Here is a 20,138-nt window from a genome sequence, read left to right as displayed (position 1 = left end):
ACCAATGCTTTGATCCCCACTCAGCCTAAATTGAAATGAATGGCCCTTAAGGAAGCACTGCTTTGACAAGCTTATGGTACTGAGCTTTAATCTAGACCTAAACTAGAAGTCTTACATCAAATCCATTACCATTATCCCTCACTCCTGACAATCATCTACTTGTAGGACGCAATATTTATTATTTACGTCGTACGTACTTGATTATGCTTCAATCTCTACCCCTCCACTGTAAGAACATTCAGAATAAAAAAAACTTATCTCGCTAGAACCATTGTTTATAGTTCCTTTTTCCACTACCTAAAACTGCATGGTCATAACTGATTTAGAACACTGTACCCATGTTTAGTTTAAAATTCCATGCAGATTTCAAAAATTTCTAAACCAACCAGGTGCACATGAAGAATGTCCAAAACCATGTGCGAAAAACACCCAAGATGAAAATTGTAGTCTGAATAATACAAATAATCTTGAACATTAAAGATTCCCTCATAAGTTTAGAACATCAAAAGTCTATGACAAACAAAGAAACATGGCAGCAATCCCTATGTTACTTAGTTGAGGTGGCATGTGACAATGACTAAGTGGTTAACAACATGAATTGACAACTTGGTGTGCCGAGTTCGAATCCAGTTCATTCCACAGAAACATTTGAATTTTGATTTGTTGGCAAGCTATACATGGCCCCTCCTGCAAGTACCTGATGTCTTTCTAAAAAAGAATTCTGACTAGAAAAATATTGGTGAAACCAGTGCCAACAGCAGCATCATCCGATTTAAATTAAATGAATGAATTCAGGTCAAACAAAAACAATTATAAAAGTTTAAAAGAATTGGTATCAAAACTGTACATTTTTTATGTTCAAAACTTACATGGTTTATAAAATAAGACCAAAGTAAGGTTCGGCGATATTTCTGCTTCCGCAAATGTTTTATCAGTCAGCGCAGTGAGTGAGGAGTAATCGATGTTCAAATGTCTCGACTCGTACACAGAAGCTGCCACTTCGTCATCAATTAAAACTGAAAATACAAAAAATAAATCTTTGAGAAGCAAAAAACATTGGATTTCTATCCATATTTTGTCTTTTGAGCCATTATTGATGCTTCAAAAACGGCAGGTCTTTTCGGACATGCCCATTGATTGTTTAACTTACTCGACACTACTTGTTTTTCAGACTGAAAAAGCTTTCCTCCAACTCCTGGACAGGGTTCAAAAGAGGATCGCCAACCTGATAGGCCCTGAACTGTCTAATCGACGAAATGTTGCAACCTCTGCCTGTTCTATAAGTACTTTAATGGGGAGTGCTGACAAATTACAAACACTTGTAACCGCCCCCCCTCGATGTAAATACAGACAAACTTGACAAGCAGCAAAATCCCACCCCTACACAGTAGAGATCCCTAGATGTAAGAAAGCCTTCTACTCTATTTTCTTACGTAAAAAATAGAGACTTTGGAACTCCCTTCCAGGATTCTGCTTTCCCAACTGTACTAACATACAGAAGTTAAAATGTGAACAGACATTTTGTTACTCATCTCCCTTCATAATAATTATATATAATATCCCTGCAACTCATGTCCCTGATAATAGCCCCTACTTCAAAGTGGCACTGTGCCTTGTTTGGGATGAAAATTGAATAAAAAAAGAAATTAATACATGGATAAGTTTTGTGTTTTAATGTAAGTAAGTAATAAAAAAAAAAATTAAAAAAAAAAAACATTTGTTATAATCAAAGAATTTTTGATCATTTTATTTTTTTTCATTTGTTGGCTTCTAAATTATTTTTCTCTTCCGCACTTTATTAGTAACTCCAGAGGAAAGAACAAAGTCAAGTGCTCTATAAAAAAAAAAATGGCAATGGATAGTCGAATTCTTACACTAAGATGGGATTTGAAAGAACAAAAAGCAAATGGTTTCATTTTGATGCTTTCGTCAGTTTTCACAGAAACTCAATATTTCCCAACCAATAAAAAATTGTTTTAAACCTAAAAATAAACGAGTCTATATCAAATTAACTAATCTTATGAAAACAGAATTAACTAAAGAGTTCTAACATTCACATTTGTGATGTGGCAGGACTCGGCATCAACAAAGCCATTAACTTGTCTACCTCATGTTTAAATTCTTTTAGCTATCCAGTGAAAACTCAGCCATTCTGAACATAAACTCACTCACAATTTTAAAACAAAATTTTCCAACACTTGTTTAATTCTTATTCAAGAACTTTAAAACTTCTTGAAACATTATTTCTAAGTATATTTTACATGCATGCTCTGCGTGTGAACTGCTCTTGATCCTCTTTAATTTACATTGCTGATTGATTTATTGATGTAAACGTTGAGTTAAGCTGATGTCATTTCAAAGTATATTTCACACACACCTTTGAAACAAACTTTATGAAACTTATTTAATTCTTATCCAAGGACTTTAAAACTTCAAATTGCTCTTCATTTGGACACTCCTTTTTATGGGGAGCTGGTTTTCCCCAACATTGTGGGGAAGAAGTTAACATTGGCTGTATTGGCCTCCAGTCAACGTTCGTTTCTGCAAGTCAACATTTTGATCAACATCACTTAATTTCAACACTTTTAACTTCCTATGTCTCAATAGCGTAGCGGTAAAATGTCACGTTTTCTTTCACTTTCTTTTCCACCTTCGGGTTTTTTTGTTTTTTTTTACACACCTACACACACCCAGGCAACACTGGGTACTCTTGCTAGTTTGTTATATTACACCATCTAAAGCCAGGAATGATGCCATAACGTTCTGTGAAGCTGCATCCATTTGTCAATTGTCATCACAGGAACTCCAACTACTCGTAAAAAATAAAGAAATTTTTTTTTAATAGAACATGGCACATCTAGAGAAGCAAACTATTTCCATATCAACACATGTAACCTCATGAATGACATGACTATTCACCAAGAATAGACGGTCATTCATTATGAAAAGGCTGAATTTTGTGCATCATACTGTCACGATGCATAGAAAGCGGCTGTTTAATCCATAGATAAATCGCAGCTGTTAAACAGTAATGACAAGGAGTTAAAAAAAAAAGAATTATTTTAAAATCCAACTCATCACTAGACCTAAAATTCAACACTTACATGAAGTATGGTCCATGGAATCCATATCTTCCACATCAAGTTCGCTGTCGGTATTGTTTGGAGCCATCGACAGGGTTTCCTCAATGAATTCAAATATATTTTCTTTGGTTATATCTTTCTTTAAATAGTAATGATCATCCTGAGAAAAAAAAATAAATGAAACAAAGGGAGATAATTAGTGGATATTGATCGTTTAAAATTTACTAGCTGACCTGACCTGGAATTATCAGATTTGTTTCACTTTTGTTTTGCACTTAAAACGTATAAAAAAATTTTTTAAATTCATTTTATCAAAATTTTTTACTACTTTTCAAATCTATAAGACATACATTCACATTTCCTTTTAAAGTCTTAACTTTTTATAAAAAAGATGTTAATTTTATAAATAAGAAAAGGCTAAATTTTATACAGAATCCCAGGATACACTTTTTTCAGGTTACAATGTGGAATACAATGTTTATCCAGACCCTGGTTACGGTATTATTTATAATATATATATATATATATATATATATATGTGTATTATATATTTTAATAATTTTTAATATGTACTGTATAAAATCTTAGGTGATTTCACCTTACAACCCTAAACCTGAAACAGATGAAAGCCGTATCCCAGGTTCTTCTGTAAGAAAAGGAGAACTTTTATAAATAAGGTTAAAAATTGTTTTCTCCTTTGTGTATTTATAAATGCTTCAACAATTTGTTGAATTTAGAAGAACTAAATCATACGAGGATAAAGAAAAAAACACTAAGAATAAGAGTACAAGTAAAACAGACTTATTCTCAAGATTGAAGTAACAAAACGAAGATTACCCAACTTTCACAACTCTGGGAAAATCAGATAAATGATTCTCTTAAAAAGGACACAATTTGTAATAATTAATGTGACCCTGCATGGAAAGTGAAGTCATTAGTCAATTGTATTTTGAGTGCTGACTGCATTGAGGATTGACCCTTCAACCTCCAGAACAGTGTAATACAACTGAATTTTACAAAGTACAACTCCATGGGTCCTTGCAGAGTTCGACAAGATACACCTGAAGAAAGTCAGGTTACCCCAACTGAAACATTCTGAAAATAACATTCGTGACGAGAATAATTCAAAGAATCATTTTAAGACTTGTAGATGATTAAAGACAAACAGATTTCGGTTAGGGAAAGCTACTTGGCCAATTATGCAACAGAGTTTATATTTATTTCTACTTATATAAAAATAGCATTTTGTGTGAGTTTGTTACTTATAGACTGAAACAGTTGCGCCAATTTTTGAGATTTCACACAAATCTACTTTGTTTTTGTTTTACGGCATATCAACCCTTTTCAGGTTATTTTAATGCTGAATCCAGTGATTTAAGAAAAATCATTTAATAGTAAATATTTTTAAAAATTTTTATTCAACCCATAGTTGGGACCCTAACAGGTACTACCACTCTGGGTAAGAGTGGACCTGGGAGCAATGGCAATTAAAGAGTTGCTCCACACTCTCCAAAGCCCGCAAGCTGAGACCTTACCATCGGGTATAGTTTGTCATATCCAGAACCTTTGTCTGGGAGTGTTCTGTTTTGTATCGGAATGCCTCCGATGACTATCAATAATCGACAAAATCCGATTAAACCGAGAACAGTAGTTTGAATAATTCAAATAATGATTTATCAATCCTCATGCAAAAAAGAATCTAATGTAATGTTTTTGTTAAGTTGATTTAAGAAAAACTTATTTCTTTCATGTTTAATTTTGTGAATGCAAAACCATATTTTAAAATGTTTTTTTATGTTCAAGAGTAGAGAAGCCTGTACTATAGTCAGCACATGCATATATACTTACTTCTCCAGCATACGTCAGGCTGATTGTAGGCAGATGGTTTGTTAAACTATAAAGTTCTGCAATTTCTTCAGACTCCCTACAAAAAATAAAATAATAGTCTTAACATACAAGCTTTTCTCTCTTTGCACAAAAGAAACAAACTTCCTTGTACAAGGGAAATAACTACATCTCCAAAACGAGTTGTTTCCCTTTATCGCTTTTAGACATTTAAGTCATTTACACTTCTAAATGAACGATTTAAACGAAACAAGCTGCAACAACTATATAAAAAAAATAAAATAAAAAATTTAAAAAAAATAAAAAAAAAATTAAAAAAAATAAAAAAAAAATAAAAATAAATAAATAAAAAAAAAAATTTATAAATAAAAACAAAATTTATAATATTAGATAGACTCATCAAATTCAAAACCCATATTCCGAAACTAAGCTAACAAATATGTGAGCTGATTCAACTGTGGGACTGACGTTTGAATCCAAAATCTAACTTCTGCTGCCAACAAACAAAATGTAGCCATGTCAGAGAGCTATTTGTTTTCTCTTCCCGACAAAAAAAAAATACATTTTTGAAGATTTTGGGAAATTCACACATCTACCATCCTGTGCGACAGTTTGAAAATAAATGTAATTGAAAATTATCAAAATGTCTTCAATGTTATCGTGATTTATTTTATTGCATAGACCGTTTCCATAAATTGCATGGTTATAGCTCGCAAAACAGTAATTTCAAATCAGTGTTTCTTGCTCAAATGTACAGCGATCAACAAATCTAATAAACTGATATCAGCTGGATTTTAAAGTCAGACCTAAATGGCATTATAGTTGACAAATAGCTAAGTTTTATCTTTTTTATTATTAGGCAGTTATCACTTATCAAAACCCCAAGGCCACTCGAGGATAAGTTAATGAGTGTCAGGTGGCCGGGAGACAACATTGATGATCGCTTATGGTGGAAATTGGAAATATTTTAATTAAAAGACCGGCTCAACAAGAACTTGCTTAGATTGAACTTGCAAATGATCATGATATAGTCAGCTGAGGAGCAGCCCCACATATTTTTCACATTTAAATCTAGATAAGATGCCTGCATGATTTTACCATAAGCATTTAAATATAGTACTTATTTGATAGCTAAATGTTTTGGTTTTGATTCTGGCTGATGGCACCAAAGTCATTTCTTTTTAAATTTTCAAATCACTACTATATATTGGATGCAAGATAATAAGCAATAAAGAATTGACAATAAATAAAAATCTGCAAAAAAGTATATTTAATATTTTATGACCAGGCAATGCCCGTATATTTATAGAGATGCAATATTGCATCCCTAAAGATATATCCTCTATTGCACCCGATTTTATAGAATCAAAGTGTGGACAAGGTTGGGGGGGGGGGGTTAAAAAAAAAAAAAAAAGCCTCGAAATCAATCGGGTTTGACTTACAGATTAACAAGCACTGTTGCCAAAACTCCTTGATACGTGTTAACTATCAAGTCAGCCATTTCGACCATCTTTTGTTTTTTATTTCCATTGTAATAAAGGTAAATGCAATGAACACCTTGGCAGGGAATCCGTGAGCCGTCTTCAGGGAGATAAAACTGAAATAAAGAAAAATATTGAAAGATACACCATTAAGTAATGATTGGGGGGGGGGGAATATGCCTTTTCAATTATATTTCACCCTTTATTTATACCAATCCTTTTATTTATGAAGTGATCATGCCTATTTTTTCTTCTTTTTTTTTTTAAATTAAAAATTAATTTTTCTGATGAATCAACATATAAAAAATTCAGTATTGACATAACCGATTGTGTTACAAAACCGGCGCTCTGTAAAAACATTGCAAATATTTGCATGTTAAAAAAAAAAAAAAAAAAAAAAAAAAAAAAACATTAAAAAAAAAAATTAAAAATAAAAATAAAAAAAAATAAAAAATAAAATAAATAAAATCTGGGCATATAGCTGTTTTGTCATCTATTTATATAGATGAGACTTTAGTCTGTTAAAAATGGGCAAAAGTTATAGCACATTGATTTAGAAGGAGTGCTTTTATGCTAAATTCATGGCCGCACATAAGTAAAAAAGATTCTGAACTCAAAGAAACATTTGCTTAATTTTCTTCTCCCCATTATAATGCCATTATTTTAAACATTTTCCCTTGTAGGTTTCTCTCACTTTTATAAATAAAATCCTTTGATCTAGCTTTAAAAGAGCGAGGGTGAAACCAGTCACCTGCCCGCCCCCCCTACTTTTAATCATGAATATCAAAACATGTCTACCTTTCCTGACAGCAATATATACAGGGTGTAAAAAAAAAGTCTTATGTTGCCCATTTTCAGCTTCGCATATTTGTGCTCTTTCCATTCATGACAGATTGCAGAATCTCTGGATTGCAATTTTACTCCCTTATTTCTTTCCTGATGTTTTCCTTCAATTCTTGCAGGATTTGGGGTTTGTTAACAGACTAAGATATCCTCACAAGAAAAAGTCAGGACTAGTCAAATCTGTGGAACGTGGTGGCAATTTGCCATAGCGATAGATAATGTTGCCAAATGGACCCCTGATTTTGGTAAAACAATTTGACAACTTGCATACGTTAGTAATTGTCTGTATTTTTTAGATGAGGTGTTTTCATTGATTGAGATTGTCGGACTGACTTCCTCATCTTGGTTGTTATTGTCAACGTTTCGGCCGTTTTGCCCTCCGGCCTTCATCAGGAGTTTTGTATCGAACTGGGGAACCGTTTGTTAGGAGTCTCGAACCCAACCTTTATACCCCCATAATAATAATAATAAAGGGTTGGGTTCGAGACTCCTAACAAACGGTTCTCCAGTTCGATACAAAACTCCTGATGAAGGCCGGAGGGCAAAACGGCCGAAACATGACAATAACAACCAAGATGAGGAAGTCAGTCCGACAATCTCAATTGCATACGTTGTTCAATGCTATACTTATCTATAATTTATTTCCAACATTATCTGTAAAATATCTGAATTAAAGAAAAAAATAATCATTAATGATAAAATGACAAAGATCTTTAACCCTTCAGTGACTTTTTAGACACCCTGTATCTACATATTCTTTATTTTAATTGTGAATACATTATGATTAATGTTTCCAATATTGTATTAAATTCTACACTAGGTCAGCTTCTTTAGTGGTTATCACAAAGCATATGCGCTGCTTCTTCGAGTCGTCTTATTCTCCATTGTTCTATATAATTTTTACTTCGTCCCATAAAAAAGGGTAGATGATTTTCCTTTTCTCCTCTATGTGGTCGGCTACACCAGACTTCAGTCCCTACACATTACAACATTGACGTTCTAACTTTACTTTTCGTGGCCAACATGTCTCACCTTTGAATAGTTTTCCACATTTACATGGAATCTCGTACATACAATTCTTGTTCACAATTTTTTTCCGTAGGATGCTCGACTCGCACAAGATGCCTTGAGAGAGTTGACAGTTGGACATTTAAGATTTGATTAATTTATTGCAGACTATTATCCTCATCTTTGTTGTTGTTTCATGTTTCGGCCAACTATTCCTCTGGCCTTCGTCAGGTGGTAACCACGATGGGATAGGACCTCCAAATCTCAGATTACTTGGCGAAAAATGTGGTGAGACGACAACTATGGATGGCAGTAATTGCCAAGAATGCAGTTAGGAGATTCGGAGTTCCTATCCCGTTGTGGTTACCACTTGAAGGCCAGAGGAATAGTTGGCCGAAACATGAAACAACAACAAAGATGAGGATAATAGTTTGCAATAAATAAAATACTCATCTCAAAATTCCATTAAAGATTTTATACAAAAAACTTCCGACTTACATGTTTTGGCCCGTCAAGTAAGCGCAGTGCCCACAGAAAGGAATTTAATGTAACGTTTCCACGATAGAGAATGCTCGGACAATTTCCAATAGCTCTTTCAACAGAACCAGAAGGCATGTCTTTGCATTTGAAGAACCAGATGATGGTATTATTTTCATTTACTGGCATCCTATAAAATAAAAAAAATAAAAAATAAAAAAAAAAAGACATTTAAGTATTTAGTACTTCTATAGTTTAATCAAGACATTAGAATATGAAAATATCAAAAACGTTATATTATACGTATCCGTTATGGAATGAAATTCTCAAAAAAAAAAAAAAAAAAAAAAAAAAATTTGATTAAAGAAACTATTTTAATACTGATATAGTTTAGCATCACAAGTGCATTTTAGAAGTTTTCACACAAGCAGAAGGACCCAGTGTATAAAATAAACAGAAGATTGATAACAGAGACGTGTCTGAAAAAATTAATTTCTGTTTAGAACACAATTGAACTATAATACCCGACTTGAATTTTAAGCTTTAATTCAAGTCAATATATAAAAATAATTTTATAAAATCAAGAAATTCTCTACAGTGCAATGTACACTACAATATATTGTGGACTAGGTCACTGTGGGGAAGCATGTGAAGCTTTCTCCCAGTGTATTGTGCGGGGGTCCCCGACTAGTAGACAGTGTTTTAGTCGGAGACCTAACATGGTGCAAATATATTCAAAATGGAGAGTATAGCCAGCATATGACAGCCCTTGCTGCAGACGAGTATGACCAACACACAACGATCCTTGCCATAGGCGAGTAGGGCTGCGCATGACTGTTCTTTCTGTAGGTCATCAATGCTGATCTTTCGCTTATCAAACATGCATAAACCATTGTACATAGATTGAGAACCTAGATTCAGTTGATCTGACTGTGTTGGGCCAGTCACTCTTATAATAATGTTAATTTCTTAAATATCACATTTTCACCCCAAACAAGGCACAGTGCCACTTTGATGTAGGGAGGCTACTATCAGGGACATAAGCTGCAGGGATACTATGCAGGGTGTTGAGCAGCAAGATGTCTGTTTACATTACACTTTAACTCCTGCATGTCAGTACAGAAGAAAGAACCCGGAAGGGAATTCCAAAGTCTAGCAGTTCTTGGGGGGGGGAAGAAACAAATACATTCATTACCAAAAAGAAAAACAGTAACTTCAAAAATTAGAGACGAATCACTTACATAAGCAAGAGAAAGATAAAGTCTGTATCGCTATACCTAATTACATTGTATTCACCTGCCCTCTGAGGATTGACATGTCTTGAAGTGTCGTCAGAAAAGAGACAGGAAATCTCCATCTGAAAGTCACATATTCCGGCCCTTAAAAGCTGGAAACGTTTCAATTCAAACGTGGCGCTGTATTACTGCATCGGTGAATAATTAATTAATAATATATTAATTTTACTAGTTTACCATTTATTATATCAGATGCTCAAACAATTATGTGTGCAATTTTAGTATCTCTACAGGAGTGTTACATTCTGTAGGTACACTTCTGCACCTAAGCATCATATTACTTACCTTGGAACCATTACAAAAACGTTGGTAAATGAGTTTGAAGGGGTAACTATTATAAAAATGGTGTATAGCCATACAAAGGATTTTATGTTGAGTCTTTAAAAGACAATATTTGTTGAGGAACAAATTCAAGTTGAAAATCTAGTAAGTACATTGCATGTAAACTGAAGAAAAACAGATTTGAAATTAGTGAAGGAGAACATGGAGTCTGAAAAGATGCACGGTCATTTTTTTTTTTTTTTTTTGTATTGCTCAAGATGAAAAGTATTAAAACACCTTTTTTTTTCTATTATATTGAGAATAAATACTTGCGGAATTTGATTTCAGATGATGTATTTTCAAATAAGTTTTTGTCATAATTAGTGTTGGGACGATTAATTGGAAAAAATTTGCACATATTTTCTGATGCCAAAACGATTGTGTTTTTTTATTTGAATATATTTAAAGCAAATATCTTCCTTTCCGGTAATAAAATTTTTTAACTAGGAAAAAAAAAAAAAAAAAAAAAAAAAAAAAAAAGGATTCTCACATGTATTTTTTTTTTTTTGGTTTAGGAAAAAATCTCCACATTTAGCATGAGTTTTTACGATAATTGGAAAAATAACTATTTAAATATTTAGAAATTTATGAAGAATCGGAATCTAATTTAGTATGGAATCAGGAAAAATATTGGAATCCTCCCATCACTTACTTGCTGTATCATTTTAAAAGGCAGTTTTTCACTATCGAATCGTTTAAATTACAATTTTTAAACAATTATGTCTACTTTTCAAAACGTTGAATACAACATGGAGAAAAAAAAAAAAAAGAAATTTAGGAAATTCTTATTTCAATTCAAGCTAGGCCGAAAATCTACTGAAACATCTTGCGATATCAATGAAGTATTTGGCCTAGGAACCACTATTGCACGCACAGCACAATGGTGGTTTAAGAAATTTTGTGGTGGCAATGAGTCTTGAAGATGATGCACAGTGGTTGGTCATCAGATGTTGATCAATTAAGAGCCTTAGTCGAAGCCAATCCATGCACAACAGTTCAAGAACTTACTTCTGAAGTAGCGATAACATACTATGATTTCCAACCACTTGAAAGATTGAAAAGATAAAACTTGAGTGCCTCACAAATTGACCAACAACCAAAAGAAACGCCATTATGAAATGTCATCTTCCCTTTTATGCAACAACAACAACCCATTTCTCAACTGGGTCATGGCTTACAATGAAAAGTGAGTTTTTTTACAACAACCAGCAATGCTCAGTTCAATGGTTAAACACCAACAAAGCTCCATGACTCTTCTCGAAGTCAGAGTTGAACCAAAAGAAAGTTGTGCTCAGCATTTGGTAGTCTGCAACCGGTTTCATTCATTAGTTTTTTTTAATGTAGGCGTAACCATGATGGCAGAAAAGTACTATCAACAAATGGAGGAAATGCATCAGAAATTTTGAAAATGCCCAGCATTAAAATCAACAGAAAAGGCCCAATTCTCCTCCACTGACCACATGTTGCTAGACCGACCCTACAGAAGTTGAACAAATTGGGCTACGAAACTGCCTCATCTGTCATACTCTCCACCTACCGACTACCATTTTTTCAAGCATCTTGACAACTTTCTGCACGAGAGGTTCAAAAATCTAAGCGATATCAAAAACACCTTTAACAACTTCATCGCCACCAGAACAAGATTTTTATGTTAATGGCATAGATACAAAGTTTGTCGATTCTGATGCTTATTTCGATCAATTTGTTTGAACCAAGATATGTTCATCTGAATTTAAAAGTTAAAAATTGCAAGAACTTTGTAAACCCGATGCATAATACTGAATTTATTTCAAATCCAAAGCATTCTTAATGTGTGTGTGTGTGCGTATATATATAAATATATATATATATATGCCTGTGTTTGCCCATTCAACTTTTTCTCAGAAAGCTACTGGGCTGATCTTGCTGAAATTTTCTAAGGTGCAGCAAACTATGTATTATGGTATCCATTTGATGCACAGCCAGGGACTAATAAGGATTAGTATTTAATGCACAAAAAAAAAAAAAAAAAAAAAAAAAAGCACAAATTAAACCATATTTAACCGTCTATTTGGCATATAGCACTCATTCTAAGTCAACAGGCTATAACTTGACAGGAGAAAAGTCTAATATATATATATATATATATATATATATATATATAGCATATAAAACTGCTTAACCCTTCAAACTCGTCATTTACCAAATATGTTTGTGGTGAAATTTGAACTAATTGACTCACTTCAAATCCGAAACAGCACGTTGGGAATTGGTGAACATAAACTGAACCTCATTATTGAAGGCATAGGCAACTTCCATGAAAACACGATGAACTGTGAAAGGAAAAAAGTTAAACAGTAATGAATACATCAGGGGAAATTGTTTAGTATTTGACGAAAGCGAGGAGAGATTTTCTCAAAACACGAACCCGACATTCCTTTTTTTCAGAAAAAAAAAAAAAAAAGTCCGGTTCTTGTCCAGAAATCTCCCATATTAAAACCAAAAAGAAAAGAAAAATCTGTATGATGTACATATCCATGACGGAATGGAAAGATCATTTTAAAAGTCACATAAATTGATCAAGTAGTTTTATTTTTATTAACAAATCTATTTTTAAGTGATTAATGAAAATCGCTATTTCCATGGCAAGTGCTCGTCTGAGCTCCATTCCTGGTCTCCCCCCCCCCTCGCCAATCTTTCATGAAAAACACACGACTAGCTGAAACCACTGTCAATAATTTTCCCCACTCTTTATCCGTGCCTAAATCAAAACGTACATTCCATGAACAAAGCTTCTTTCTTAGAACTGCATGCCTGTGGAACTCTGCCGCTTGCCTGTTACCCCCCCCCCCCGGGCTTCAACCTAGATGTCTCCAAGTCCAAACAAATTCTTGATGAACCGCCCCCTTAAGTATGACACTTTATCAAATCTCCAATACTAACGATTACTATGATACTATCCCATTGATTACTGTACACACAATAACCCTTATACCCGAGTGGCTTCTAAGCCTTGATAAGTGGTGACCACCATGTAAAAAAAAAAAAAAAAAAAAAAAAAATATAGAAAATAAAATAAAAAATCTTAGACATTACAAGAATCTCAAATTTTATTGCTTAGTTATTTCTGTTTCTTGGGGTTATTTTCAAGATAGTGACACTAAACAGTTACTTCTTACTCATAAAATTTTATTTCCTCAGTTAAAAATTACTTTATCAATTTATGTGATTTTTGGAATATATTTTCATTCTGTCACAAGTATGTACATCAGATAGATTTTTTTATCAGGGAAATTCTGGAGAAGAACCAAAAAGTTTATTTGCAGACTTATCCTCATTTTCATAGTTGTGTCATGTTTCAACCAACTCATCCTCTGGCCTTCAGGTGATTAACCATGACAGGATAGGGATGTTCAGTCTCATAACTGTATCACCAGTAATTAATGCCTTCCATAGTCCCTATCCTGTCATGGTTAATCACCTGAAGAAGGCCAGAGGATGAGTTGGCCAAAACATGTTGAAACAATTATGAAGATGAGGATAACAGTCTCCAAATAAAAATTACTCATTTCAAAGGATTTTTTTTTTTCACATTTTTATCCCAAACAAGGTACACTGCCACTGATGTAGGAGGGGGGCTATCATGTAGGGAGTTGAGCAGCAAGATGTCTGTTCACATTGCACTTTAACTTCTGCATGTCAGTATAGTTGGAGGAACCCGGAAGGGAATTCCAAAGTCTAGCAGTTCTGGGGGCAGAAACTATTAGACTAGAAGGCATCTAAGAATCTGGGTACTCTTGCATAATTTGACCTGAATTCTCATGATTTCCCATCAAGCCCGAATCAGGTGGGATCGGCAATCATCGACTTTAAAAAGGTTTTTTATGCTTTTAGTAATTTTTTATTTTTTGATTAGTTATTTTTTATGATTTAATTTGAATTTTTTTTTTTTTTTTTTTTTTTTTTTTTTTTTCATACAATTTCTGGGAGTTTGCTTAGCCTATGAAAAAGCAATATGTAAATGAAAGCAGACAACGTTCGAATTGGAAGAAATCGACTGAACTCCAAAAGGCTGACAAACAACTATATTTTCAGCAGGAAAAGAAATTGCTTTCCCAAAGGTGCACCAATTGTAAACAAGATCGTGCGTAAAGGATGGCTTCTCCTGGCGGTGTATCAATGGACAATGTAGACAATGGGTATAATTGCGCACAGAATCGTTAGAAATTGATGAATCTCTATTTAACCGAAGTAAACATAACGTGGGGAGAATCCTTGAACTGCTCTGGGTCAAAATAGCATAACAAGCAAGAATGTGGGACCAGCCGGGAGCTTCTGGCTACATATTGAATTTATGTGGAGACAAAAATTTGGAAACCATCCTTTTGTCTCCATAAATCACATTTCCAAAAGCTACCCAGTTGGGGGGGGGGGGGGTCCTTCCATTTCCTCTACCCCATTACCTCCCTCTTTGCATTGTTGATGGCCGATCAACAGTCGACCGAAATAAAAGATTCCTAAGGAAATATCCTCATCTCAAGAAAGTTCTTCCACCGGCAATTAACAGTGTAAAAAAAAAAAAAAAAAAAAAAAAAAACCCCGACCGAACAAAGAGTCTTGAAAATAAAATAAAGAAAAAAATAAAGAAATAAAATAAATAAAATAAACATATTTGCTTTTTTCAAGGTAGGTTTTGTTATTTTTTGATACTTTGCATTTGTATATTTTTTTTTTCGGTTTGTTTTGCTTTTTTCGTTAGTCTGCATCCGTTACGGTGCTCGGCTGACACCGATGATTGCCGGTCTCGCCTGTATCCGGGCTTGATGGGAAATCACGAGAATTCGGGTCAAATTATACAAGAGTACCAGAATCTGTAAGGGTGGGACTTTGCTGCTTGTCAGAGGTATTTATGTCAGAGCATCCACTATTAAAATAGTTGTAAAACAGGCAGAGGGATGAAACATTTCGTTGATGGGACAGGGGCTGAAGCTTAGATGACAGTGCAGGAAAACAAAAGTTTTTGTATCATTCAGACTATTATCTCATCTTAGATGTTATTCTCACAATGTTTCCGTTGATGTAACCTCCAGCCTTCTTCAGTTATGTATTATCAAAATCTGGCTTCTTTATGAAATGAATCCTGTATTAAATCCATAGGGATAGTTTGTTCTTGTTTCATCAGCCATAAACAAGTAGAAGTCTTAATACTTAATTGTATTACTAGTATCACACACATACACACACTGAGGATTGAACTTGCAACCTCTAGTAGACAGTCATTTAGATTGGATTATTACTTTGCTGTTGCACCACAGCTCCATGCAGATGTCTGATGAAACGAGAACAATATACCCCCATAAATTACAAGCATTTGTAATTCTATAGCTATTTATTTGCATCCACGGGAGCAAAATGTGACACAAGGCCATTTTTAATGTGGGGTAAAATCAGCTCCCCAAAGAGGGGCACTTTTCAAGTAGGCAAAAATAAAAACTGCCTTAAAAAGGCATCTTATACATTAACCAAGGACAAACTAACTTGAGTTTAGTATCAGAACAGATACACTTTAAAATATTTATTTACCAAATATAAAAAGAAAGATTTGTCTGAAGGCCGGATCTACTTTTTCTAGTTTAATTTTTTTTTAAATTCTATTTAGATTCCTAAGTTTGACAAGACACATCTGAAAAAATTTGAGGTTACAGTCGAAACAAGATTTTTAAACGGCTGGACAAAAAAAATGGATACGAGCAAATGCCTTGTCCAAGGGTGGTTCAGATATGATGATACTAAACCTTAGATCTAGAATTCTTGTTATAATTGTGAGGAAAACCCATTGCATTATTTTGATTCCAGAAAATATTTAAAATTTATATTTACCATATGTACCGATAGCTGAAAAATAACCAAACACAATATCTTTTTCGCCTTGCAAAGGGGCCATTCTTTCAAGGCGTTCCACTTTTGTGTTGATTATATCAACCATATCAAGCAGAGCAATCCTGAAATTTAATGATAACAGAATTAGACAGAAATGTCTTACAAAACAATATCACGGTTCCGACGTTTTTAGAGGATTGATTATTCATATTTGGATTTTTTTTTACTATATAGTGCACACGCACACACACAGAAAGTTTGGAAAATATGGCAAAATTTTTTGTTTCATTTTAAGAACTTGTCAGGCTATTGCTATAACTTACTACCTAGCTCTGATATTGAGCTCTGTTGAAGTAAATACTGAAAATATTTACATAAAATTTTATGTAGATACATGAAATTATCATATACATATGCGTGTGTATATATTTTACTACATATTACTAGGTATAAAAGAATTATTTAATTATACAAGTGTGTGTATGTGTGTGATATATATATATATATATATATATATATATATATATATATATATGCAAGCAAAAGTACCAGTCGTTGACTGGGTTCAAAAACAGCCTAGAGAAAATGGACTGATTTATGAAAGTATGATAGGTTAAAAAGGAAGGGTTGTAAATTTGGGGGTATCAAAACCAAAGCAAAATATGAAAGTAAAAATAAAATAGATAAACCCCATACCTGTTCACACTGAAACACTTATCACAATATTCTGTGGATCTATACTATACTAAAAAACCTTGTTAAACTTTGTGACATATTTCCATTCTATGGAGGTCAAGTGCGAATGAACACCCCATAATTTTATACCATATTTCTTCAACCTGAAACATAATTATCAAAGTATACTTACGCAGATAGATATGAAAAATCTTTAAAATTTGTGCCTATTTCCATTTTTTGGAGGCCAGGCACAAACACAGACCCCACAATTTTAATAATACCATCCCTATTTAAGTTAAAACATACTTATCGAAGTATTCTTATGTACATCTATATCAAAAACACTTGTAAACGTTTTATTTTATTTATTTATTTTTTTTTTTATTTCCATACTTTGTGGACCAGGCGCGAATGCAGACCCCACAATTTTAATGAACCACCGTTCTGCCAGATCAAACATACCCATTCCTGTGTCTCAATACATCTATTATTATATGTAATCAGTTTTTTAAAATAGTCAACCATATAGGAGCCTATTCGTGACCAGACAGACATTCAGCTATATATATATATATATATATATATATATAAAAATAAAAAATGTAATAGTGATATTTACATCTAGAACAAAAATAGGTTTAAGGATCCTAAAATATGAATTAAAATTGTCCGTAAATACCCATGATGTAGTGCATAGAGTAGTTAGTGAAATTCAATTGTAAGAAAAAAAAAAAAATTACATTTCTAGAAATTGAAGGTTCAATTATTTGGGACTTCTACCCAATCATGGCGACAGAACGAGAGCATGATTAAATAAAGTGTTCCATTCAAAATTTAATGTAGATTCCAAAGTTCGACAGAAAGATTCCCAGAGTTTGACAATATACACCTGAACAACGTCGTAGGTTACATGGCTCGAAAGGAGAAAATACTCAAAATGAGAACAGTAGTCCAAAGAATCTCAATATGAATAATCAATCTTATACTTGATAACCGAAAACACATAAAACGCTTGTATTAAAATGGAAAGACTGTCTAAATGAGGAGTACCTTTCTGAGATGGTCTATTTATGGATTTCATGCACCCTACTACTATTGGATGTGAAAAATTGAACCCTATATAGTAGCATATGCCGCCAGTCTTGACACCTATTGTTTGCTGTGGTTTTCTGTCCGTTTATCTTTCTAATGGAGTTGTGGTTTGAAGAGAGAGAGCATAGTATCGCACTGGTAGCAGTGTCAGAAATTTCGTGAAAATAGTGAATAATTCCACCCCATCTTTCCAAGCTTATAACTCCTCGAAAAATGTAATTCAAGCCCTAATTTTTTTTTTCAATTAAAGGAGTAAGGACCAAGGTTTTATTTAAAAAAAAAACAAAACAAAACAATGTGTTTTTTTTTTTTTAAAAAAGGTTTTAAACTTCGGACTTTACAGGTAAATTTCTAAAAAACTGATTTTTTTTTTTGTTTTAAATTTGAATATATTATTTATTGACCTTTTCTCTTCAATTTGTGATATATAAACCTATTAAACATAAATTAATTATTTACTTTTTAATAGACATTTCAAAATGGGGGGGGCGTGAAAATGGGGGGGCGTGAAAATGGGGGGGTGTGAATTTAAAAAAAACGTTTGTCTAAAATATTATATTCGGTTTATTGGAAAGAACATAAAATTTCACATTGACCCTGAAAATATCGTAAAAATAGAATCAATAGAAAAATTTTGATAGATTTTTAAAATTTAAAAATTTAAAAATATTGAGTTTAAAAATTGAAAAATATTGAGTTTAAAAATTGAAAAATATTGAGTTCGGAAAATTCATTACTGTTTTAAAAAAAAAATAAAAATATTTTTATTACTTTTAAAACAACTGTAATAGTTTATTTTGGAAGTATAATCCATAAAGAAAATAAATAACCCACTTTTAACAGAGAAATTACGAGATTTTTATATTGTATTCGCAGTTTCGTGTTAGGGGTGTCAAAAATTCCTACAAAAATTCTGATACTGCTATCGCACTGGTCTGTTCCTATTTTTATACTAAAAAAGAAATTTTTTTTTTTTAACGATTTTAGGCAGAATTATTTCCCCTGCCCATATTTTAAATCGACCAGATTTACTTCCCTTTGATTCGTTTATTAGCCACCATATACGGTAAGACACTGGCCTTTAGCGAGTTGCGTAAAGTTAAATGTTAGACAAGGAATAATCTCGTCACATCATCCGTTAGAAATCTTTTCCAATTGGGACATTTCGAACAGTTTCTCCTGGAACATCTGTTTATCCGTATTTGATTGTGGCATTTATTTTCTTTCCTCCAAGTGTCGGCCTATCTTATTTTCCTTCTTTATTTTTACTTTCTTCCTTAATAAACGATACAAACGTAATATGGTCTTCAGAGTTGTTAGTTTTTGCAAGATAGTTGGGTGTAATGATTATCGAACATCATGGCAGTATACACATAACGATCATCCAGATTTAGGGTGGATAATAAATCGGGGGGCCGAAAAAAAAAAAAAAAAAAAAAAAAAAAAAAAAAAAAAAATATGCACATATAGAGAGATAAAAAGGAACAAACTAAGTTACACGCCCCCTAATATTTCGTCTTTATTGTAAGACTTCTTCTGGATGAATGGATTGAGGAAACTATATATACTTTTATCTGTAGCAACCTGCTATATCCGAACAGAATAAATAACCGGCAGGCACATTTCACAGCAATCACCGATTCAAAACATCCACGAAGGAACACAATGTCGTGATGGGACCACAGACAAAACAAAAAGAACAATGGTACGTTCCCTCCCACATGAATATGAGGATCAGTCCCAAAATAGTTGGCAGGCGCTATAAAGCCTTTTACCCACCAAAATAAAGTTTTCTCTTCAAATCCACAAGTTTAACACATGTTGAAGAAACTCCATATTGTGATAAGTCAAGACACCCATCATGATTTTACGCACGGTGCGGATGAACTTTATTACCCAGAGTGGAAATTTGACACATCTAGCGAGAACTTAGACTTTCTTTTAAACCTTTGTATTTCACACCAATCTTTTAAGAGACAGACAGACAGAGAGACACACACGATACTTTTACTTCAAGCCCTCGTGAAAAAAAAAAAAAAAAAAAAAAATCAGTACCTTGAAGCCTTGTGCCATACTCAAAACCTGCACAACAGTAATCAATTATAAACTTTCAATCACAATGAAACACTTATGTTTGAATTTTAATACTTCTTTCA

At 33.2% G+C, this 20,138-nt stretch overlaps 1 protein-coding gene across 1 annotated transcript in view; it reads right to left on the bottom strand.

Moving 5' to 3' along the window:
- The window catches only part of LOC145254808 (thioredoxin domain-containing protein 16-like), a 59,690-nt gene that overhangs the window by 24,847 nt on the left and 14,705 nt on the right, over positions 1-20,138 (bottom strand). Inside the window, exons 6-12 of the mRNA XM_080113618.1 lie at positions 16,213-16,334; positions 12,575-12,665; positions 8,759-8,927; positions 6,371-6,525; positions 4,932-5,007; positions 3,105-3,243; positions 870-1,016 (exon numbers count right to left, since the gene is read on the bottom strand). Of these exons, the coding sequence (XP_079969744.1) occupies positions 870-1,016; positions 3,105-3,243; positions 4,932-5,007; positions 6,371-6,525; positions 8,759-8,927; positions 12,575-12,665; positions 16,213-16,334 (899 nt within the window). The remainder of the gene's footprint in view (positions 1-869; positions 1,017-3,104; positions 3,244-4,931; positions 5,008-6,370; positions 6,526-8,758; positions 8,928-12,574; positions 12,666-16,212; positions 16,335-20,138) is intronic.

This window comes from Euprymna scolopes, chromosome 30 (genome assembly GCF_053919585.1).
Source record: "Euprymna scolopes isolate OS-2025 chromosome 30, ASM5391958v1, whole genome shotgun sequence".
Lineage (NCBI taxonomy): Eukaryota > Metazoa > Mollusca > Cephalopoda > Sepiida > Sepiolidae > Euprymna > Euprymna scolopes.
The sequence above is the reverse complement of the archived record's forward strand: the minus strand, read 5'-3'. Positions and strand labels throughout refer to the sequence as shown.